General features: G+C 47.8%; 1 protein-coding gene across 2 annotated transcripts in view; it reads right to left on the bottom strand.

The window, feature by feature from the left end:
• Window positions 1-25,408, bottom strand: part of LOC138301234 (collagen alpha-1(II) chain-like) — a 1,268,735-nt gene that overhangs the window by 386,393 nt on the left and 856,934 nt on the right. For both annotated transcript variants that reach the window (XM_069241494.1, XM_069241495.1), the window contains exons 48-49: window positions 18,328-18,381; window positions 18,153-18,206 (exon numbers count right to left, since the gene is read on the bottom strand). In XM_069241494.1, the coding sequence (XP_069097595.1) occupies window positions 18,153-18,206; window positions 18,328-18,381 (108 nt within the window). The remainder of the gene's footprint in view (window positions 1-18,152; window positions 18,207-18,327; window positions 18,382-25,408) is intronic.

Raw genomic sequence — 25,408 nt, 5'->3', positions numbered from 1 at the left:
AATTGTTTTTAGGTCATTTCTGACCCCCTTGGGGGTAGATTGGGCAATTCTATTAGGCCAATCTGCCCAAGGGGGGCAGAGACCACTAGACACCAGGGATTTTTTATTTTTATGTCAATTTCACCAAAGGGGAGTGACCCCTTAGGCAAGAGTCGCTCCCCTGGGGGGGCACATTTACTTTGAGGCATTTCCGCCCATCTGAGGGGCAGATCAGCCTATTTTAATTAGGCCGATCTGCTCCCAAGGGGGGGGGGGGGGCAGAAACCACTAGGCCCAAGGGATTTTTTAAAATTAGTTTTTACAAATGGGGAGCGATACCTTAGGCAAGGGTCGCTCCGCTGGGGGCAATTTCATTTTAGGCCATTTCTGCCCACCTTGGGGGCAGATCGGCCTAATTTTCTTAGGCCAATCTTCCCCCAGGGGGGTCAGAAACCACTTAGGCACATTACTGTTGGCCATTTCTGCCCCTCTTGGGGGCAGACCGGCCTAAGTTTGGAAGGCCCATCTGCCCCCAAGGTCGGGCAAAAGGCCCACCTGTAATCAGGGAAGAATTATTTTCAAAAAGAGGGTGAGGGTATAGACATACCCCCACCCCAAATAAATGGGGACAAAGTTGTTCTGCCCACTGGTGGGCAGATGGGGCAATTACCCCCAACCCACTCACAGGAAGGGGGGGTTGCAGAAAGCATACTAGATGCCAGGGAATTAAAAAAATATATATAGTGTGGTGGAGGCTACCAACCAGTATGGGCATGGTTATGCCCGCACCCCAACTGAAAGGGGTAACAGTCTTTCAGCTCCCCCCGCACACTAGAAGATCTTGTCCCAATGGCAAGCAAGAGGACATTTGATTATTTTGGGTTTTGGTTTAACATTTTGGCCATGAGAGCTTGCTAACTCTCAAAATCGTCCCACTTGGAATGGTGAGGGTTGCACTTTTTGGACTTTGGGACATTGCCATGTAGAAAAATCTACAAGACCTAGACACATCTGAGAACTAAACATCTGGGTGAGTCCAGGGTGGTGTGCTTCACATGCACCCAGCACCATTTTGTTACCCACAATGCCCTGCAAACCTCCGACTTCGCTTGAAATCACACATTTTCCACACATTTTTGTGATGGAACCTTCTGGAATCTGCAGAAATCCACAAAATTCCTACCACCCAGCATTGTCGCATTTATACTGATAAAAATTCTGCCCCATTTGTCAGCCTACAAACTTTTTTTTCCAAACTGCCTTTTGGACCCGCTTTGGTTCCCCCTCAATTTCGACATGCTTTTGGTTCTTCCCTGTCACAGGCACTTGGTCCACCTACACAAGTGGGTATCATTTTTATTGGGAGACTGAGGGGAACATTGGGTGGTAGGAAATTTGTGCAGGTAAGGTGATCCCACGCAGAAATGTGGGGAAAATGTGATTTAGTTAAGTTAAATTTGAGGTTTTCTAAGGATTCTGGGTAAGAAACCACTGGGGGAGCCACGCAAGTCACACTTCCCTGGACTCTCTCGGTGTCTAGTTTTCAGAAATGTCTGGGTTTGGTAGGTTTCCCTAGATGTCTGCTGAGCCCAGGACCAGAAACAGAGGTGTCCCCACAACAACCCTCCCAAAACAGGTAGTTTTGAATTTAATAATTTTTAAGTGTCCACATAGTGTTTTGGGGCATTTCCTGTCACAGGCACTAGGCCTACCCACACAAGTGAGGTACCATTTTTATCGGGAGACCTGGAGGAATGCTGGGCGGAAGGAATTTGTTGCTCCTATCAGATTCAAGAACTTTGCAGTACTGAAATGTGATGAAAAAGTGTTTTTTTTGTGCCAAATTTTGAGGTTTGCTAAGGATTCTGGGTAACAGAACCTAGTGAGAGCCCCACAAGTCACCCCATCCTGGGTTCCCCTAGGTGTCAAGTTTACAGAAATGTCCAGGTTTGCTAGGCTTTTCTAGGTGGTGGATGAGCTAAAGGCCAAAATCCACAGCTAGGCACTTTGCAAAAAACAGGTCAGTGTTCTTTGTAAAAATGTGATCTGTCCAAGTTGTGTTTTGGGGCATTTCCTGTCATGGGTACTGGGCCTACCCACACAAGTGAGGTACTATTTCTATCAGGAGACTTGGGAGAATGCTGGGTGAAAGGAAAATTGTAGCTCCTCTCAGATTCCAGAACTTTCTATCACCGAAATCTGAGGAAAAAGTGTTTTTTTGCCAAATTTTTAGGTTTGCAAAGGATTCTGGGTAACAGAACCTGGTGAGAGCGCCACAAGTTACCCCATCCTGAGTTCCCCTAGGTATCTAGTTTTAAAAAATGCAGGGGTTGGTAGGTTTTCCTAGGTGCCGGCTGAGCTAGAGATCAAAATACACAGCTAGGCACTTTCCAAAAAACACATCAGTTGTCAATGTAAAAATGTGATGTTTTCATGTTGCATTTTGGGGCGTTTCCTGTTGCGGCACTAGGTCTACCAACACAAGAGCGGTACCATTATTATCGGGAGACTTGGGGGAATGCTGGGTGGAAGGAAGTTTGTGGTTCCTCTCAGATTTCAGAACTTTCTATCACCGAAATGTGAGGAAAGTGTTTTCTTTTGCCAAATTTTGAGGTTTGCAAAGGATTCTCGGTAACGGAACCCAGTGAGAGCCCCACAAGTCAACCCATTCTGAAATCCCCTAGGTGTCTACTTTAAAAAAATGCACAGGTTTGGTTCGTTTCCCTAGGTGCCGGCTAAGCTAGAGGCCAAAATCCACAGCTAGGCACTTTCCAAAAAACACATCAGATTTTAATGTAAAAATGTGATGCATCCAACATGGAGTCCATGGTGTTTCCTGTCGTGGGCACTAGGCCTACCCACACAGGCGAGGTATCATTTTTATGAGGAGACTTGGGGAAACACAGAATAGCAGAAGTGTTATTGCCCCTTGCCTTTCTCAACATTTTTTCCTTCCAAATGTAAGACAGTGTGTAAAAAAGACGTCTATTTGAGAAATGATCAGTAATTCACATGCTAGTATGGGGACTCCGGAATTCAGAGATGTGCAAATAACCACTGCTTCTCAACACCTTACTTGTGCCCATTTATTAAATACAAAGGTTGCCTTGATACCTGTGTTTCACTCTTTATATTTCACCAAATTATTTTCTGTATACCCTGTATACAATGAAAACCCATTGCAAGGGGCAGCTCATTTATTGGCTCTGGGTACCCAGGGTCCTTGATGAACCTACAAGCCCTATATATCCCCACATCCAGAAGATGTTATATTGCTTTCAAAAATCTGCCATAGCTTGAAAAAAGTTCTAGAAGAAAATGTGGACAGAAAGGGCTCTTTTTTTCACCTCAATTTCTATATTTTGTTATTTTCTGTAGGAAAACCTTGAAGGATCTACACAAATGATCCCTTGCTGAATTCAGACTTTTGTCTACTTTTCAGAACTGTTTAGCTGTCTGGGATCCAGCATTGATTTTATACCCATTTCTGTCACTAACTGGAAGGAAGATGAAAGCACAAAAAATAGTAAAAATGGGGTATGTCCCAGTAAAATGCCAAAATTATGTTGAAAATGGGGTTTTCTGATTCAAGTCTGCCTGTTCCTGAAAGCTGGGAAGATGGTGATTTTATTTCTACAAACTCTTTGTTGATGCCATGAAAATCTACAAGCTTTCTTATGCAGCCCTTTTGTCCCTATTTAAAAAAAAAAAAAAAACGAACTTTTCGCTGTATTTTTGCTAATTTCTTGATCTCCTCCAGGGGAACCCACAAACTCTGGGTACCTCTAAAATCCCTAGGATGTTGGAAAAAAAGGACACAAATTTGGTGTGACTAGCTTATGTGGACAAAAAAGTTATGAGGGCCTAAGTGCAAACTGCCCCAAAGAGCCAAATAAAGGCCTGGCACCTGAGGTGGAAAAGGCCTGGCAGCGAAGGGGTTAAACAAAAGAAAGCCGATAGGGCAGACAATCTTTTTTCTGGAGACCAAAGTCCATTGACCTCCAGATAAGCTTCACTCCGTAAGGTGTAGGTATAGGAAAGTACCCTCTTTTTGGCATGGTTACCCCTACTTTTCACCTGCTGCCAGTGTGTTTTGACTGTGTTCACTGGGATCCTGCTAACCAGGACCACAGGGACTGTGCTCTCCCCCCTCTAAATTTGGTTGCTTAGGACTTAGCACACCCCACAATTGGCATAATGGTGCCCCCATATAAGTTCCTAGTATATGATACTTAGGTACCCAGGGGATTGGGGCACCAGGGATTCCCCAGGGGCTGCAGCGTGCATTGTGCAACCCATGGGAGCCCTTGAAAAATGTGTCTGCAGGCCTGCCATTGCAGTCTGTGTGAAAAGGTGCATGCACCCTTTCACTACAGGTCACTGCACCAGGTCATTGTAAGTTGCCCCTATGGTAGGCCCTCCGAGCCCAGAGGGCAGGGTGCAGGTACCTGGGTGTGAGGGCACCTCTACATGAGCAGAGGTGCCCCGACAAACTCCAGCTCCATTACACTGGTCTTCATACGTGCGGGGATGCCATATTACCCGTGTACTGCACACAGGTCCAGCTACATAATGGTAACTCCAAACCTGGGCACGTTTGGTATCAAACATGTTGGAATCATACCCCAATACTGTTGCCAGTATTGGTTGTATGATTCCATGCACTTGAGGGCTCCTTAGAGGATCCCCAGCATTGCCCCTACTAGTCTTCTGGGGTTTTCCGAGCAGCCTGTGCTGCTGCCACCCCTCAGACAGGTTTCTGCCCTTCTGCTGCTTGACCAGCTTAGGCAGAACAAAGGATTTCCTCTGGGAGAGAGGCAACACCCTCTCCCTTTGGAAATAGGTGTTACATCGCTTGGGAGGGGTAGCCTCCCCAAGCCACTGGTATGCCTTGAAGGGCACATTTGGTGCTCTCCCTGCATAAACCGTTTTATGGATCCCCGGTTCCTGTCCTGGTGCGAAACTGGACAAAGGAAAGGGGAGTGACCACTCCCCTGTCCATCACCACCCCAGGGGTGGTGCCCAGAGGTCCTCCAGCTGGTCAATTGGTTCTGCAATCTTGAATCCAAGATGTGCAGAGGCCCTTGGGTGCACCTGAGTGGCCAGGTCAGGTAGGTGACATCACAGCCCCCTCCTGATAGATGGTTATCCTGCTAGGTGACCAATGCCCCTTCCTGGGCGATTTAGGGTCTCCCTCTTGGGTGAGTCCTCAGATTTGACATGCAAGATTCCAGCGGTACTACTCTTCATTGTTTACTTCGTCTTCTGACCACTGGAACTGCAACTGGACCCTCCAGGAACTGACAATCTGCAACTCCAGCGATGACTCCGCTTTGCAACATTGATCCTCTGGCTCCTTTGACCAACTGCAACATTTTACTAGATGTGCATCCTTTGAGGGCGACAAGTCTTCTGCCTGCACAAGAAGTAAGAAGGAATCTCCCTTAGAGTGAAGGAGTCACTCCCCTGCATCCACAGCAACCAACTGCAACAACAACTGGCTGCGTGGATCCTCTCTCCTCCGGGACTGCATGGAACCTGCATCACAGGTGGTGGTCTGAGGTGTTCCCCTTGGGCCCCTCTACCAGCCGTCCATCTTGGGAGACGGTAAGCCCTTGCCTTTCCTTGCAGGAGAGTACCCCTGTGCACTGCAACTCTTGCAGCTACCAAGGCTTTTTTGTTCCTCCTCTGAAGGATCTTCAGGCTCCTTGTAGCCACGGCCCCCAGCACTCTTCCCTGCAAGCACAGTCTCCTGCCTGCTGCTTCAGCGACGTGGGGCTCCTCTTCAGGTATGCTGAGTGGACCGCACTGCGACTCCTGTGCCTGCTGCCTGTGGGTCTCCTTAGAGGTTTGCCTCCTCTTCTTGTGACTCTCCCAGCTGCTGAGGGTCACCTCATACTCCCCTCCTTGGGTCCAGTCCCCTGGAGCTTGTTGGTCCTCTTCAGCCTTGCAAAGCCTTCTTCTCTGACTTACACTTGCCAAGGCTTGTTGGTGGTTTTCCAGCACCACTGACCAACTGCATCACGACCACCGACGTGGGACACTACTTGCATCACTTCTGGAACTCCTCTTCTACTCCTGTGCTGCTGACTTTCTTCATGCACCGTCGACCTGGTCCTGCATCCACAGAAGGGTGGGTAGTGGCTCCTGCCACATCCGGACACTCCAACTCGAACTGGACAGGCTCCACCTTTGCTTTCTTCCAGTCTTGTCTGGGTCTTGCACAGTCCTTTTCCAAAGTTCTCCTGTGGGTTTATAAATCAGATACTTACCTCTTCTCTCCTGTTCGCTGGGGGGCACCCTGGTACTTACCTTGTGAGGCTCCTAGTTCCTCCAACTCCCCTCTACTGATTCCAGTTCATTGAGTTGGGGACTGCCTTTCACATTCCACTTACTTAGTATATGGATTGGTCTCCCCCTAGGGCCTTCATTATTTACTATTGCTTTTACAATTTTATATCGTTTTCTATGCTAATCACTGACTTCTAATAGTGTGTTTACTCACCTCCTAGTGGAGTATTGCCTATACAGTATTTCAGTATTTGTGCTACTATAATAAAGTCTTTCATGTGTTTAAGTGCTGTGTGACTGTAGTGACATTGCATACTCTTTGCATGTCGCCTAGATGAGTCTTGGCTGCTCATCCACAGCTACCTCTAGAGAACCCTGACTTCCTAGAACATGACTACACCTCACTAACAGGGGATACATGGACCTAGTATAAGGTGATTACACTATAGGTGCTCACCACACATCAGGCCAGCTTCCTACAGGAGGCATCTTTTATCAACGTGGCCACCGGAGGCAGAGGGCAAAAGTCTTCCCTTGAGACAGATTGCTGGACACACCACGCCATCAAAGATCCACTGCAGTGACTCTGGAGATCCTGACCGACTTCTTGAGGGCTCCATTGTGCCAGCGTGCATAGGTGACCAACAGAATACAGAATGCAGGAGGCTATCAGACCCAGCAGATGCAAGACCTTCAGGACTGGAGCCATAGCTCCATTCTGAAACATCAGAATCATAGCCTGAATGTCTGGAATCCTCTGAGGAGGAGGGTCGGCTCGATTCACCATAGTGTCTGGTACTGTCCCTATGAACAGAGTGCGCTGAGAGGGCTCTAAGTGGGACTTGGACTCATTGGTGGAAAAGCCCAGGTTGGACAACTGAGTTGTCCACTGCAAGAGATGAAAGATCAACTTTGTAGACATGGCTTTGATCAGCCAATCTTCCAGGTAAGGAAAAACCGGTACTCCCTCCCACCTTCTGAGATGAGCTGTGACCACCGCTATCACCTTTGTTAAGACTTGAGGTGTGGAAGTAAGACCAAATGGAAGAACCGCAAACTGGTAATGCTGAGACCCGACCATAAAGCGGAGATACTTCCTGTGCAATTGCAAGATGAGAATGTCAAGGTACGCATCCTGCAAACTGATCTAGACCATTCAGTCTTCCTTTTCCAGTGCAAGAAATACCTGTGTTAGGGTCAGCATTTTGAACTTTTCCTGCCTGAGGAACCAGTTCAAAACCCTGAGGTCTAGGACCGGACATAAACAAACGTCCTTTTTGGGAATCAGGAAGTACAGGGAATAGTATCCCTTACGACCGTTCCTGCTCTGGAACGAATTCTACTGCACCCTTTCGAAGTAGGAATTGGACCTCCTGTTGAAGGAATGAAAGATGTTCTGAACAAAATCCTTGGTGGAGAGAAGATTATGGAGGAAATTCCTGTAAGGTTAGGGTGTACCCATTTTCTACTATATGCAAAACCCACTGATTCAATGTTATGGATCTTCACTGTGGTAGAAAATGGGACACCAGTCCTCCCACCGGCAAAGCATGGTTCAAGATGGCAGAAGGGCTGCTTTCTTTTCTGTCACATTGCCCTGCGAGGAAGAGCAGGAGAAGGATGTCTGATGGCAGCTTCTCATTGTCTAACTTTGCCATGCCCTCTATAACCCCTGTAGAGGGGATTGGGTAGGTGCTGTTGCTGGTATTGTTTTGTTCCACAAAGCGGGAAATTCCAGCCAAATCCCTGGAAAGTTTGAAACTGCCCGTAATCTCTAGGCGGCGTTTGAAGTAAAGATCTTGCCATCACCTTACTGTCCTGGAATCTCTTCAAGGCAGAATCCGCCTTGGTCCCAAATAATCTTGAACCATCAAATGGCAAATTCATCAAGGTAGTTTGCATTTCCGGCGAGAACCCAGAACCCCTTAGTCATGCATGAGTCTTTGTAGCAACAGAGGTCCCCTTTGCTCTTGCCACTGAATCCACAGTATCTAGGCCTGACTGAATAACCTGTCGAGCAGCGGCTTGACTGTCACTCAGCAGATAAGCAAAGTGCCCCTGAACATTCTCAGTCAACTTTGGGATAACTGTTTTGGTTGACTCCATCAGAGCATGAATGTATCATCCCAATAAACAGGTTGCGTTTGTTGACTTTAAAGCCATACTACCAGAGGAAAACACTTTCTTTGAAGACTGTCCCATAGCCTTTGATTCTCTGTCAGCAGGAATTGACAGAAAAGACCCAAGAGTTAACTTTGAAGAATAGGAAGCCTGCACCACCAAACTCTCATGTAAAGAATGAGTGGATAAGAATAAAGGAACCCCGGGATTAGGCTTACATCTCCTTGCAGTCAACCCAGATAGTGCAGAGGAAGACAGAGATTTCTTCCATATGTCCAGAATGGACACAGTCAACGCCTCATTAAAGGGTAATAAAGGCTCTCATGAAGAGGCAGAAGAATGCAGTACTTGAAAAAACTAGACTTGATGGAAGCGGCAATTCTAAAATATCAGCCACCTTCCTAATCACTGAATGGCTCGAAGTCACTTCAGGAGGAGGAATGCCTTTTGGCAACAACAGTTTTCCCTCTGAGGAGGTGTCTAAACAACTAGCTACCTACAGACCTTCAAATTCTATATCCTATGAACCAATTTCCACCTCCTCCACATGAGGGTCTCCTAACAAATACTGCTCCCCTCCCAGAAGTTTCTGTCTACGCCCCCTGCAAGACCAATGTTTGACTTAACAATGGCATCAGAGAAGCCAGTACAGGCATCAGTGACTGCACCGGAGACTTCGGCACCTTTGAGGAAGTGGCTAACAGCACTGGGGTCGTATCATGTGAAGGCGATGCAGATCCCGCCAAGGCTGGAAAGGGTGCAACCGGCAATGCTGACTCCTGCTGAACTTTGAGCGGCAACAGAGTCACCTTTCTCAGCGCCAAAGGATGCCTGGGGAACAGGCAGAAATGGCAGAAAAGGCACCTGCCAGTATTGCGCCAGAAATCCACCCAAAGAATAGGAAAGTGGACCCATGAGGACCAGATGGAGTCATCGCCCTGGTGAAAATACTGTACATAGCATTTAAGAAATTCAAAGGGGAGACCCTGGATTTTTGAAATATGGATACTCCTACTTCTGTTGAGGAGGTGGAGATGGAATAGGTGTTGGAACTAGAGCCTCCTCTGGCCCCGGATCAGGATGCCCAGGTGAAGTCGGAAGCTGCCTTGGACTCGCCAACGATGTTGGAAGGACTACAGGAGACCGGGCCGAAGACTCCTCACCTCTATTTTCCGGCAACTTCAAACATGGAGACACAGACTTTGGAGAATCCTCCTTCGAAGACTGATGCTGAGAACCATGACGCCGCTTCTTCTTGAGTTTCCTCTTTGATGACTTTGAGGAATGGAGAGACTGTTACTCTGAACGAGGATAAGATTTTTAATGTCCTCTTTTCTCATTTTCACCTTGGCCATGAAGAGCTTCATTTCTCTCTCCTTCAAGGTCTTGGGGTTCATCCGTTGGCATGATGAACAGGCATTGACATTGTGGTCAGAGCTCAGACACCAAAGACATTCTTCACGAGGATCAGTGATGGACATCTGACCCTCACATTTCCTTCAGGGCTTCAAGCCAGACTTTCTTGGAGGAGACATTTTTTCTGCAATAACGTTGCAAATTCTTGAAAATATGACACAAAAGTCCTACACTGTGGAGAGCCTAGGAAACAAATGTTACACGTAGAAGACGCAGAAAAAAGGGAACTGATGTCAGTACACCAACAAGGGCTTCTTATGGCTTGGATGACATTACACTGAACCAGATGCTGAGCCATGGACATTATGACCTACTCAGCGCCCTGGGAGAGCTGTAATGAAATGTTTCTGTGGAATGCTGGTGAATTGATATTAAAAAATGAGGAATCCACAGGTATATGTATCTATTAGAACGCACACGGTGTTCCCAGAGGGGGGAAAAAACATAATCTTCCCCAAAGTGTCCAGTCCCTTAGGTTTCCTGTCCGGGGGTGCAGTAGGGAATGCGCCAGGAGTTGCATGGCATGTAGAGGCTTGGACTGCTAAGCTCTCTTGGTTAGGGTGTTGGGAGAGGAAGTTTGTGTCCCCTAGAGCGGGTGGATGGCAACAGGCAATTCTCCTATTCACAGGAGCCCATGCTGGTTTGGAGAATGCACCCATAAGGGCATCAGTGAGGGCTCCATTGAATGGGAGTAGCGGTTCTGAGGAGAAGACTCCAGGTTGCAACAGCTCAGACAAAACAGTCTTGACAGTCACAAAGGGCAACCGAAGGTCAAGGACCTTGTCTGCACTACCATAACAAATGACGCTCCCTCCTCTGTAACCACGGTATGGAAAGAAAACATACCAGTATCTGGAGAGGTATAAGGTCCACTGGCTTCTACCATTTCCTCACACCAGTTCATATTAGAGCCTTTATAGGGCTAGTACTCTTCAGGGTCCAGAGAGCCCTCCCATCCCTTCCCCAGTCCTAGCCCATTTGAACAGAGCTCAGGCTCTGCCCTGGAAGGTATGGCTCCAGATCAACGCCCCTGCAGCTCTGTATCTGAGTCGGGGATCAGAATGGGGGCGGTGCCGCCAGTGGGCACCAGCGGTGCTGGGAGCATTGGCATTGGGACCGGTGTTGGGGAAGATCGCAGTCGTATGACTGGCATTGATCCGGATCCAGAAAAGGATCTTTAGGGCCTGACTGTAGCAGAGGTCAAAGCTGTCGAATAGAACTAGAAGGGGCCCCTGCTGGCCCCTCAATGCCCAAAAGTGCACGGAAGGGTTGGCTTGCCGAAAAATTAGGCAAATGGCCTCAGAACTCGTTCCGTTGGGTGGGGGGTCTATCCGGCTCCAGAAAGTCAGGAGGACTGGAGCTGGCCCAGGCACAGGTTAAACCCTGGAACCAGGCCTTGATGCACAATGCTTCCTTGTCTCCTTGGCTGAGGGACTAGATGAAGTTTAAAATCTCTTTGACTTCATCTTCTTGTGATGGGACTTCACTGAGTGGTCGGATGACTTGGATTGCGACAAGGATCTCATCCTCCGCAACCACTCTTGGGACCTTCCTCTCAACTGGGACCTCAAACGTCACAGTGTTGCACGCTAAGCTGGCAGGAGCTTGAGGGATCACTACCTCAAAACCGTGAGGATCATGGCATTTCAGTCGGAGCATGACTTGGGGTAGCGCTCAAGGCACCAAAGGCATAAAAGGTGCAGGTCTGCCACCAACATCGGTCGATGATAGTTGCCACAGGGATTGAAGCCGGCCTTCTTTGATGACATCCCTGTCACACCAGGAGAAACACCTCAAAAACCAAAATGTTGAAAAAAGTTCAGTCAAAAAGTGACTGATGGGTAGGTCTATTTGCATGGAAAGAAAAGAAGTGTTGTCTGCTTGCCTGGGTGACACCTATATAGGTGCCACAGATGTCACTTCTGGAGCAGAAGCCATCGACAACACACACAGAGCTGAACAACGCCACCTACTGGTGCACAAAGGTAGTGCTCACAAAGAATCTCCTGGATCCAGTCTGACTTCTGGGGAAATTCTAAGATAAGGAATCTGTGACTAGAAATCTCTATCAGATTGGGGGCTCTTGTATTCATCCTTGTAAACATCTGAGCTTGGATTTCATGTGTGCTTCTGCGCTAAAACATCTGGATTCTCACTACCGTGAGTTCCCTGTGTGCATCTGTACCAGTAGTCTAGGTTTGAATCTGCAACAGGACTGCTTAGGTACCTAGGCCCTCATTCTGACCCTGGCGGTCCTAAACCGCCAGGGCCACAGGCAACGGAAGCACCGCCAACAGGCTGGCGGTGCTTCAGTGCCCATTCTGACCGCGGCGGTAAAGCCGCGGTCAGAAAAGGGGATCCGGCAGTTTCCCGCCGGATTTCCCCTGGCTGGGCTGAACCGCCATGGAGATTCTGACCCCCTTCCTGCCACCCTGTTTCTGGCGGTTTTGACCGCCAGGAACAGGATGGCGGGAACGGGTGTTGTGGGGCCCCTGGAGGCCCCTGCACTGCCCATGCCACTGGCATGGGCAGTGCAGGGGCCCCCTAACAGGGCCCCAGCATGATTTTCACTGTCTGCATAGCAGACAGTGAAAATCGCAACGGGTGCAACTGCACCCGTCGCACCCCTGCAACACCGCCGGCTCCATTCGGAGCAGGCCTCTGTGTTGCAGGGCCTTTCCCACTGGGCCGGCGGGTGCTCCCTTGGCAGGCGCCCGCCGGCCCAGCGGGAAAGTCAGAATGGCCTCCGCGGTCTTCTGACCGCGGAGCGGCCATTTGGCGGTTCCCGCCAGGCGGGCGGCGGAATGACCCCCATAGTCTTTAGGAGAGATGGTGTCTGTCCTTGCAGTTCTGTGTGCATCAATATGATGTGAGGAGCATTCGTATGTATTTGTTAAAAATGATTGTGAGGGTCAGTGAAATGAACACCCTAATCTGACTTAGACGTTCTTGTGTTCGCATGTGTCAAGAGTTCCTGTATTCATCTGTACTTAGGGTTCCTTTGTATTTTTCCATTAGGAGCTCCTGTGTATATGTGCAATAGGAGCTTCTATGTTCATCTATGGTGTTCTTTTGTGCAACTTAACAGAGAATTATTATGTACATCTATTCTAGAAGTTCATTTTTGCATGGTGAATAGGAACTCCTGTGGCCTTCTTTTTTAGGCGATCCTGGGTACACTTGAGCTATGATGTTCTTTGTGTCTCAGCAAAAGAACACTCTCTGTGTGAAAGACTTTTTGGTGGATTAGCTATCTAACCACAGATTTCTCACCTTTAAAAATATCCACAGATGCCAAACTGGAAGCTGTCTCTCTATATAGTGCACTAAAAGGTACACAGTGCAGAGAGTCGAGCAGATCCCCAACTGGTTTGCCGACGCAAAAGTAGGACTAATGCTCTATTTTGTGGTATTGTGGGTGAGCAGTTAGGCTTATCTGAGGGTAGTGCTGCACATTTGTTGTACTCAAAAACGCAATAAATGAGACACACACTTAAAGAATAAATCCAAGACCAATTTAGAAAAATAACACTTCTTTTTACATATATTTTAAACCAAAGAACTTCGTTATAAGTTAAGTACGTTTTTAAGCATAAATACTTTTCATTTGCAAGAATCGACACAGTACAATTTCTCCAATTTTAACATATGGAAAGAAAACATATTCAGCAAGCAAGCACTTTATGATGACTCATGGGACCAATCTTGTAGACTTAAGGTGAGGACTGGGCTAAAGTAAGGACCACACCAAAAGATCACTCTGGACAACAATGGGGTGGCCAAGTGCAGAGGTGCAGTACGGCCTCGGGTGGCCAATGTACTTCAATGGGGATTGATCTCTGTGGATTTAGGCTGCAGGCTCTGGCTGGGGGTGGGCCAGCTGGGGACAACCAACAGGTAAGTTGCAAACGTGGGGTGGTCGGGGACGTATGTGCACCTTTGGTCCTTTTCTCCAAGGCCCAGGGGCGACAGATGCAGGGATGTCCTTCGTTGTTGGGTTTCCATGTCTAGGAGTACTAGCGGTTGGGGGGTCCTGTGGTCTGAGGCTGCAGGTGTCGCTGTGGAGTCCAGGATGGGTGAAACCACAGTGGACGTGAGCTCAGGAGAGCTGGGGGATGTTGTTGACACCAGGGGTCCACTTCAACTCGGACCAGCAGCGAGGGGTGAAGCGGTTGCAATAGGTGTCAGGTTTCTCAGGGGACCTGGCCCACAGGGGTGTGTGACAGGTTGTGTTTTCAATTCAGACTGCACCAACGCACACAGTGTGCAATGGCAGCATGCAATGGCAGCACTGTGTGGGTCTGGTGAGGGGCCCTTTTGGGTGGCACAACTGGTGCTGCAGCCCCCATGGGCCTTCCTTAGTACCACATGCCTGAAGCCAAATCAGAAACCAGGTAAAAAGGGAGGGGAGAGGCTAACCATGCCGAAAAAGAGTGCATTCCTAATGTAACACATGATTATTAACAGCACTTTTGTATCCAAATGTTGGCAGAACCTGATCAGTCTGAACTGAACAACTGGTGAATCACCTGATATCAGCGTCATGGCAGGGGTAGTGTTCTGTCTGAATCAGATTGAATGGGGACGAGCACAGCAACGTGGATTCTAGACACAGTCTCGTTGATGTAGAGATGAATTAAGCTTGGCTTCATACGTCGAAATCCGTGATGGCCTTTCTCCAGCAGCAACTGTATCAGCGTTGATGATATAGGGTCTGGCGCAGGTTTCGTCAGAGAAACAGAACTAGGTTTGAGAGTCACAGAAGGTGCATAGGACAGATCCACCAGCAGTACCTTATAGGAGGTCCATGCAGATCTGTGGGGCCCGAAGCCATGCCAGAAGGAACTGGAAGATTGTCAAAAATGCCAATGCAAAACATGGCTTCCCTGTTGATCTTGATCTGTTGTGATGCCGCTGATAATCTTGGAAATTCATGCTGTATAGGGGTGTAGGAGGCTGGACTGGCTTGTAGTGAGTACCAAGGGGTACTTGCACCTTGCACCAGGCCCAGTTATCCCTTATTAGTGTATAGGGTGTCTAGCAGCTTAGGCTGTTAGATAATGGTAGCTTAGCAGAGCAGCTTAGGCTGAACTAGGAGACGTGTGAAGCTACTACAGTACCACTTAGTGTCATATGCACAATATCATAAGAAAACACAATACACAGTTATACTAAAAATAAAGGTACTTTATTTTTATGACAATATGCCAAAGTATCTTAGAGTGTACCCTCAGTGAGAGGATAGGAAATATACACAAGATATATATACACAATAGCAAAAATATGCAGTATAGTCTTAGAAAACAGTGCAAACAATGTATAGTTACAATAGGATGCAATGGGGACACATAGGGATAGGGGCAACACAAACCATATACTCCAAAAGTGGAATGCGAACCACGAATGGACCCCAAACCTATGTGACCTTGTAGAGGGTCGCTGGGACTATTAGAAAATAGTGAGTTAGAAAATTAGCCCACCCCAAGACCCTGAAAAGTGAGTGCAAAGTGCACTAAAGTTCCCCTAAGGACAAAGAAGTTGTGTTAGAGGAATAATGCAGGAAAGACACAAACCAACAATGCAACAACGCTGGATTTCCAATCTGGGGTACCTGTGGAACAAGAGGACCAAGTCCAAAAGTCACAAGCAAGTCGGAGATGGGCAGATGCCCAGGAAATGCCAGCTGCGGGTGCAAAGAAGCTTCTACTGGACAGAAGAAGCTGCGATTTCTGCAGGAACGCAAAGGGCTAGAGACGTCCTCTTTGGAGGGCGGATCCCTCTCGCCTTGTAGAGTCGTGCAGAAGTGTTTTCCCGCCGAAAGAACGCCAACAAGCCTTGCTAGCTGCAAATCGTGCGGTTAGCGTTTTTGTATGCTGCTGTGGCCCAGGAGGGACCAGGAGGTCGCAAATTGGACCAGGAGGTAGAGGGGACGTCGAGCAAGACAAGGAGCACTCTTAGCAGCAGGTAGCACCCGGAGAAGTGCCAGAAACAGTGCCAGTTACACAAAGGAGTCCCACGTCGCCGGAGACCAACTTAGAAAGTCGTGCAATGCAGGTTAGAGTGCCGTGGACCCAGGCTTGGCTGTGCACAAAGGATTTCCGCCGGAAGTGCACAGGGGCCGGAGTAGCTGCAAAAGTCGTGGTTCCCAGCAATGCAGTCTAGCGAGGTGAGGCAAGGACTTACCTCCACCAAACTTGGACTGAAGAGTCACTGGACTGTGGGAGTCACTTGGACAGAGTTGCTGGATTCGAGGGACCTCGCTCGTCGTGCTGAGAGGAGACCCAAGGGACCGGTAATGCAGCTTTTTGGTGCCTGCGGTTGCAGGGGGAAGATTCCGTCGACCCACGGGAGATTTCTTCGGAGCTTCTAGTGCAGAGAGGAGGCAGACTACCCCCACAGCATGCACCACCAGGAAAACAGTCGAGAAGGCGGCAGGATCAGCGTTACAGAGTTGCAGTAGTCGTCTTTGCTACTATGTTGCAGTTTTGCAGGCTTCCAGCGCGGTCAGCAGTCGATTCCTTGGCAGAAGGTGAAGAGAGAGATGCAGAGGAACTCGGATGAGCTCTTGCACTCGTTATCTAAAGTTTCCCCAGAGACAGAGACTCTAAATAGCCAGAAAAGAGGGTTTGGCTACCTAGGAGAGAGGATAGGCTAGCAACACCTGAAGGAGCCTATCACAAGGAGTCTCTGACGTCACCTGGTGGCACTGGCCACTCAGAGCAGTCCAGTGTGCCAGAAGCACCTCTGTTTCCAAGATGGCAGAGGTCTGGAGCACACTGGAGGAGCTCTGGACACCTCCCAGGGGAGGTGCAGGTCAGGGGAGTGGTCACTCCCCTTTCCTTTGTCCAGTTTCGCGCCAGAGCAGGGCTAAGGGGTCCCCTGAACCGGTGTAGACTGGCTTATGCAGAATTGGGCACATCTGTGCCCAAGAAAGCATTTCCAGAGGCTGGGGGAGGCTACTCCTCCCCTGCCTTCACACCATTTTCCAAAGGGAGAGGGTGTAACACCCTCTCTCAGAGGAAGTCCTTTGTTCTGCCATCCTGGGCCAGGCCTGGCTGGACCCCAGGAGGGCAGCTGCCTGTCTGAGGGGTTGGCAGCAGCAGCAGCAGCTGCAGTGAAACCCCAGAAAGGGCAGTTTGGCAGTACCAGGGTCTGTGCTACAGACCACTGGGATCATGGGATTGTGCCAACTATGCCAGGATGGTATAGAGGGGGCAATTCCATGATCATAGACATGTTACATGGCCATATTCGGAGTTACCATTGTGAAGCTACATATAGGTAGTGACCTATATGTAGTGCACACGTGTAATGGTGTCCCCGCACTCACAAAGTCAGGGGAATTGGCCCTGAACAATGTGGGGGCACCTTGGCTAGTGCCAGGGTGCCCTCACACTAAGTAACTTTGCACCTAACCTTTACCAGGTAAAGGTTAGACATATAGGTGACTTATAAGTTACTTAAGTGCAGTGTAAAATGGCTGTGAAATAACGTGGACGTTATTTCACTCAGGCTGCAGTGGCAGGCCTGTGTAAGAATTGTCAGAGCTCCCTATGGGTGGCAAAAGAAATGCTGCAGCCCATAGGGATCTCCTGGATCCCCAATACCCTGGGTACCTCAGTACCATATACTAGGGAATTATAAGGGTGTTCCAGTAAGCCAATGTAAATTGGTAAAAATGGTCACTAGCCTGTTAGTGACAATTTGGAAAGAAATGAGAGAGCATAACCACTGAGGTTCTGATTAGCAGAGCCTCAGTGAGACAGTTAGTCACTACACAGGTAACACATTCAGGCACACTTATGAGCACTGGGGCCCTGGGTTACCAGGGTCCCAGTGACACATACAACTAAAACAACATATATACAGTGAAAAATGGGGGTAACATGCCAGGCAAGATGGTACTTTCCTACAAGGGGTAATAGTGGAATCAGCTCCTTGAGTAAAATGGGACAGAAACCAAGTGTCATGCTGACAACCTCACAACTTCTGTTGTAGTTGATAGTGGTGGTATGGGGACAAGTCCTGCTTGACTTTCTTTTGTTTCCTTTTTGATTCTGATCCAACACGTGAAGGCAGAAGCCAAGGCCTTCACATTCATCTAGTATGTGAGCAAGTCTGAGACTCCATGTTTCAACCTGGTGAGTCATTTTGCATGTATGGGCTATGATTTTTGATTTCTGACCACTGATCAACCATGGGTATTCTAGGGCAAAAGTGCAGTAATGACCAGCTGTGTACAATGTGAATCTGACTGTAACGTGCATGTTAATAAATAATGAAACAGTGAGGTAGCATGCATTTGAAGACGCTGGCCTACAACAAGGGTAAATAATGGGACCTACTTCTAGTCCAGGAGCTCCATTTGTCCCTGGTACTCCTGGAATTCCAGGATCACCCTGCAAAAATTAGATATAGTTTCTGTGATTTCAAATGTAAGCCTCCTGTTAATATTTTATTCCCAAAAAAATCAGCATGTCATTCTGAAACCAACATTCTAGAAGGGAACAAATATTGTACCTTTTCTCCCTGTGGGCCGACTGCTCCAGGAGGTCCTATTACTCCATAATCACCCTGAAAGGAATGAAAAGGTGGGGTATTACTGAGTGAACAAATTCCCACGAGGGCAGAGTACTTGAACTGAGTTCTTCAGGACATATCAGAAGGGGCAGCTGGGCTGCAGCCTGACTCCTGAAACAGATTTTTCTGTTTTAATCACTTGCCTAACATACCTAGGCAATAGTTTTCTGGGAAGGTATAGGCATACAAGGAATCTATCACAGAGGCTGACTGCCTATCTAAACATAATAATTATTTGGTGAGTGCTGTTGATTTATTACAAACTGTAGGTGAGCAACTGAAAAAGTTACTTACCTTTGGTAACAATGTTTCTGGTGGATACATAATCTTCCTGTAGATTCCTCGCCTCAAGAAGTATTTTTCCACCCTTCAAACTAGACCAGGAAAGCTTTTACCCAGCAATAGTTCAGCAATAGTAAATGGCAGGATGCAGATTACATCACTTCACTGTCTCTGAACATGGCATTGGAGAATATGAGACACCAACTGGCATGATGACTTTCCTGAGTTCCTGAATGCTTTCTGCACCTGTTCAAGATGTGCGGAGGTGTACTGCAAGTGCCACCACAGTGGAAAAAGACAGTGCACAACATTTGTTGCATACCTTGGGATCTTATTAATAACTGCACTCACATGTGAGGAGGGAGGGTGGTGTTTTAATTCTGATAATACGTCGCCTCAAGAATGAGTCACAAAGCTGTACCTCCCTGGGAGGTGGTATTGAGTAGCACAGATTAAACCAAGAAAATAATGCAGTACAACTCTGGCATAGTATTCATCATTGCATGCATGTGTTTTGAGGCAGTAGTGCTTGGCAAAAGTATGCAAGGATGACCAAGTGGCTGCCTGGCAGATATGAGCAACCCAGACACCTCTGGTGAGTGCTGTAGCCTTAGTGGAGTGAACACAGATGGCCTCTTGAGGATCTTTCCTGGCTAAGAAATAGCAGACCTTGATATAGAGGATGACCCAATATAAAATGGTGCATTTGGTCACTGCCTTTCTCCTTACCTTTCTCGTCTCTGGTGAACACCGCCAAAGAGCTGATAATCCACTCTGTCCTATCACGTGCGGTTGATGTCAAATGACACTGCACGTTTGGGGAGCACACAGGAAGCAACTGTTTCTTTTTCTTTGGATGGAAAAGAAAGAAAAACAGTTGCATAATAGACATATGAAATGCAGATACCACTGTGGAAAAAAAGGATGGACAAATATGAAGGGATAGTCTATCCAGATAGAAAACTGTGAAAGGTGAACTAACATAGGGCCTAAAACCCAAAGTAATTGCTACCAGCAACACTTTTCAAAGTGACGACTTGAATCGGGTAAATATGTATTGGCTTGGATGATGATGCTATCAAGACATTTAATGCAAGGTTCTAATCATACAGAGAAACAATAAAAAGAGTGGGAGGAAATAAGTAAAGCAAAGTTTTCAGAAAATATGCCACTAATATTGATCTAATTAAGGGTGACTGCTCGAGAATGTTGGTTCCGAAGATGAAAGGGAGAAAAGCATCCAAGCCCAGGGAGATTGCTCTCAGTTTAAGCACATTTATGTACAGGTGTTGCCCTGAGGTAGTCCAAAGGCTTTAACTCATCGGGAAGAGAAGGGCAACCCAGTCCAGCAAGGAAGCATCTTTGACAACAGCAGCAATAACCTGTGGAGGACTGAAAGAGAAATGCACCAAAGGGTTGGAGGGTGGGGGTCCATAACCAGTCCAGATCTGGAACAACAGAGAGGAAGGTTTGTACCTGAGCCATTAGCTCCCCTGATACTAGATAAACTGAGACCTCTGACACTACTGAAGGGTCCTAATCTGGCACCTAGTATGTGGCACCAATAGGATGCAACAAGACTTTTAGAACTAGGCTCTAAGCATGAGTCACAAACTTCCGAATCATCTCCAGAAGATACACGATTCTCATGGGTTATGTGTAATACTGCCCCTCTGAAGGTCAGTCTTTGCATTGGAGAGCGTTAAGATTTCTGTGCATTGATGGTAAAATCTAAGTTGTGGTAATGTCCATGGGTAGGGTGAGGAAGTGGAAATATGTGACCTTGAGGTCAAGAAACTCAAACCAATCCCATTTTCAGGGGCAGCATCTTGAACTTATTCTGCTGAATGATCACGTTCAGAAGGCAAAGATACAGAAAGGGCCTCAAACCTCTGTACTTCGGGAGTAGAGAAATGTGTCTGGTTAATTAAGAGGCATGACCTTTGGGTCCCCTTTGCATAGCAAGGAATGGTATCTTGCTTCCAAATCACTGCAGGTGCCAAAGTGGAAGGAGGGTAGTCTGAAAGGAGTAACAGGAAAGATAGGGTGTAACAGTTGTAGATTAAGTGGATTACCCAGCGATCCCTAGTTATCAACTCAGATAAGGTATACAAATGGGGTCCCTCCCTCCAGATGGTAGCTCAAGGGGGTGTGGGGTGAGTCACAGAGGCAGCAGAGTCGATAGAGGAAGGTAGAACCTGTATCTGCTGTTGTTTCCGTCGTCCATTAGATCCACCTCTGCCCCGAAAAGAGTGATATAGTTGTTGGGGTGTCTGAACTTGCTGAGAAGGTTGTCTCTGTTAGGACTGGTCTGCCCTGAAGTAGCCATGAAACCATCTATATCATCGGTGGAGCGGTCACAAACTTGACCCAGAGTGTGAGCCATAACTCTTCTGTTTTTGAAGAACTCCATGGAGTAGGCAACCTTTCCTTCGAATAGCTGCTCGCTATTGAAAGGCATGTCTGAGTGTGGCTTGGATATCACAGGAGGATCCTGTGGAGTACATTTAAGTATCCCAATACAGCATGAAAGCCATCCACATAGAGCAAAGGGGTCTGCAGAGACCAGACCACATTTCAAGGTTTGTTTGGAAGCATCCAATCCTTTGTTGACCAGTTCTAGTAACAGCTTTTGCACATGGCCTGTGAGGCTGATCACTAAGTTTTTCCAGTTCCCAAAAGGCATCAAAATATTGGGGAGAAACAAAGTGCAGTTTTTAGTGCAGAAGTATCATATATTTTGTATTTGTTGACCTGCTGCTTTGGAGGATAGGCTCCAAACTGAACTGTGTCCAGAACAGCTCTTATGAAAGGGAACATCTGTGAGGGAGTCAAATGTGACATCGGCATGTTGATGGTGAACCTCACCAAGTGCAGGAGGTTCGCTGTAGTCTAATGGGAGATGACTGCAATGCGGAGAGCCCACCTTCAAAAGTCAATTGTCGAGGTGAGGGACAACTGGAACCCCAGACCTCTGCAGATATGCTGTAACCACGGCCGTCACTTTGGTGAGCACATGAGGGGCAAAGGCGAGGCCCAAGGGGAGCATAGTGAATTGAAGTGCTCCTGTCCTCCATGAAACTCAGGTAATGTCTGTGGGTGGGCAAGACGAGGATGTGGAAATATGTGTCCTTCAAGTCTAATGCCACAATCCAGACTCCTGGATTTAGGGCAGATAGAACTTGAGCATTCTGGATTTCTTCTGTTTGAGACTGAGAAGGCGCAGGTCGAGTATAGGACAAATGCCTCCATCCTTCTTGGTCACTAGAAAATAGAAGGAATAGCAACCACAACCTAGTTCTGATGCTGGTCTCTAAAGCTCCCTTGGTCAAAAGAGAGCCGACACTTGTTGGCAGAGTAAGGAATCATGGTCCTCTCTAAACCAATCATAAGTGGGTGGGGTGACATGGGTAAAGAGGTAACCACAAAGGGTATGGAGAAGCCCCTTTGTACAATTTGTAGTACCTGATGGACTGATGTTTATTGACCTGCAGCGGAGCAGGTGATGGCATATCCTGCCCCCCACTGGATGCCTGTGATGGTAGGAGGGCAAACTAAAGGGGCTTGAAGGCTGTGACTGCCGAGGGAGTGGTGGACCAACCTCAGCCTACCTGTCACACGTGGTTTGTGCAAATTGAATCCTTGGCTACAAAAAGGCGTGGAAGCTTGCTGACTGTGGTTGCTGGGAAGGTATCGATGCAATTGGAAACGTCTTCCCTGACCGCAAAAGGGCAAAAGGCAGACTGGGGATGATGAGGGACCATTCATGAGTCAATGTGCACTAAATAGCAGGCTGGACCATTACACATTTTCAAGGCTAGCAGGACTATTGCAATGATATTATAAACAAGGCTCATAAAACATAACTTCTCCCAGCTGTAAAACAAAAGTTCCAGCCATGAGAAAGCTTAAAAAGATAATGAATGGCGGTAGGGGTTATTATTTTGGAGTCCCCACTAACAGTGTGGGGACCCAGAGATGATGTAGACAGAAAGAACACATTGTGGTTAATGTTTTGAAGGTGGTCCCATTGTTCTAGGGCCACCACAGGCTGAGGAATAAGAAAAATGTTTTGTAAAAGTAATGCCCAGCAAAGCATTATAGGACAAGTTTCCTTGCCACAAATATTTTAATATGTTGATATGACTGTAATCCTTAGAACAGCCCTCACAGAACACCACAATGAAAATAGCATTTGTAAGAAACATGGTGTAGGAAGCTGGTTCTGTATTTACTATATCAAAGTGAGATTTAGTGTGCACAGAGTTCAGGGGTTATCCAGAGGCTTAACAGAGGCCAAAGTAGATAATACTAATGCTCTCTTGTGTGGTAATGTGGTTGAACAGTTAGGCTTATCAGAGGGTAATGCAAAGCATTTAATGGACACACAGACAATAGAAGAAGCATACACTCAATGACTTAACTCCAGACCAATGGTTTTTATATTGCAAATATATATTTTCTTAATTTATTTTTAGAACCACAAGATTCAGGTTGCAGGTAGGTACCTTAAAAGTTTCGTATTTCACAGAAGTATCAACAGTACTTTCTTTGAAATAGGTAAGTAATACAGTTTTTGAAATATTAGCAATAGTCTTTTTTTAAAATGCACACTGCTTTTTTCAGAAACAGTTCCTGGGGGGAAGAAATGTTAGGTCGTTTTACAGTTAAGTACAAGACTTACAGTTTTAGTCTCTGAGTTTTATGAAGTCCACTGGCTGGGGTTCAAGTTTACCCCAAACACCCACCACCAGCAACATCGGCCGGTTGGGTGCAGAGGTCAAAGTCAAGCAATTTTAATGCGGGCTCCTATGGAGGCAAGGGGTAGTCAGAATCAGGTCGGCCAGCAGGTAAGTACCCGCAACTCGGAGGGCAGACCAGGGGGGCTTAGAAGTGCACTCGAGGGGACACAAGTAGGCACCAAACACACATCGTCAGCAGCACAGGGGCGGCCGGGTGCAGGGTGAAAACAGGACCCCAGGGATCACTCAGAGGCTGCAGGCGAGGTCCAGGGGGGTGTCTCGGGCACACCACCGGTCCAACAGGGAGGAGGGCTACCTGCTCAACGTTAAGGCACCGGGGGTCGGTTTCTCCAAGGCCTGGGGGCTGCAGGTGCAGTGTGTTCTTAGGCGTCGGATATCTTCGTCCTGAGCTTCGCGGTCAGGGGGGTCCTCGGGATTCCCTCTGCAGGCGTCGTCGTGGAAGGGTGGAGAGGTCAACCCAGGTTGGGCACTTGCTCGCAATCGCCTGGGGACCCTCTTTTACTGAGTGGACCACCTGGACACGGGCTGTGGACGTAGGGTGCACAGGGGTCAGGACTCACGCATCCGGACTGAGGTGGAAGTCCTTGGTTGTAGGTTTCTTTAGACAGAGCCGCTGTCCTCTGGAGTTCTTTGTCCTTTTGAGTTGGACAGAGGTCGCGTGTCCCACTGGACGCGTCGCTGGTCTTTTGCAGCTTCTTTGAAGCAGGAGACAGGCCGGTAGAGCTGGGACCAAAGCAGTTGTCGTCTTCCTCAGTGCTTAATTTGTGCTTGTTGTTTCCGGTGCTGAGCACCGGCACTTATTGTTGAGGGCCGGCGCTTATTCTTCACCCCCAAGCATTTGCTGCGGGTAAAGACACACATGGAAAAAAAGACAGAGGAAGAGAAAAACGAAAAAGCGTCACAATGGGAGAGAGCAGAAAGCTGCAAAAGTGAGCTGAAGTGGCATGGAGCAGTTTTAAATGGATTGAAGAGGCCCGAGATGGCTTCAGGATTACACTGCCTCAGTATTCCGTGTTCCCACATTTAGTTGCATCAGCCACGTGTTTAAGAGGAGAGCTTTGAGCACCGTCACCTTGTTATTTACAAATTAAGCACTGGTCTTCCTTCTTCTCTGCTGGGGGTTTCAGGTTAGCAGTCCTTCTTCTTCTTTTACGTCGCCAGGAATCTGGTGAGCTGGGTTCAGGGAGGCCCTTAAATCCTAGATTTAGGGGCGTTGTAGGGGTCAGAGGGCAGTAGCCAATGGATACTGTCCTTGAGGGTGGCTACACCCTCCTTGTGCCCACTCCCTTTGGGGAGGCGGGGCACATTCCTATCCCTATTGGTCCCTGTCCTCCAAACCAAGATAGAGGATTCTGCAGGGAGGGGGCACCTCCGCTCTGGACACTTTAGGGGTAGTCCTGGCTGGGATGGTCACTCCTCCTTGTTTTCCTAATTTTCCTGTTGGACTTGCCACCAAAAGTGTGGCTTTGTCCGGTGGGGCGGGCATCTCCACTAGCTGGAGAGCTCTGGGGCACTGGAATCCGAGGCTTGAGCCTTTGAGGCTCATCGACAGGTGTTACAGTTCCTGTAGGGGGGGGAGGTGTGAAGCACCTCCACCCAGAACAGGCTTTGTTTCTGACCACAGAGTGCACAAAGGCACTCACCCCATGTGGTCACAAACTCATCTGAAAGCGGCAGGCTGGCACAGACCGGTCAGTCCTACACTAGCAGTTTGGCTAACATACAGGGGGCATCCCTAAGATGCCCTCTGTGTGCATTTTTAAATAAATCCTACACTGGCACCAGTGGGGGTTTTCTTGTGCTGAGACGTTTGATACGAAACTTCCCAGTATTCAGTGAAACCATTATGGAGCTGTGGAGTTCGTAATGACAAACTCCCAGACCATATGCTCAATATGGCTACACTGCATTTACAATGTCTAAAAATGGACTTAGACACTGTAGGGGCATATTGCTCATGCAGATATGCCCTCAGC

Source organism: Pleurodeles waltl, chromosome 6, assembly GCF_031143425.1.
Source record: "Pleurodeles waltl isolate 20211129_DDA chromosome 6, aPleWal1.hap1.20221129, whole genome shotgun sequence".
In the NCBI taxonomy this organism is placed as follows: Eukaryota; Metazoa; Chordata; class Amphibia; order Caudata; family Salamandridae; genus Pleurodeles; species Pleurodeles waltl.
Note: the sequence above shows the minus strand (reverse complement) of the source record. Positions and strands in the feature narration are given on the sequence as shown.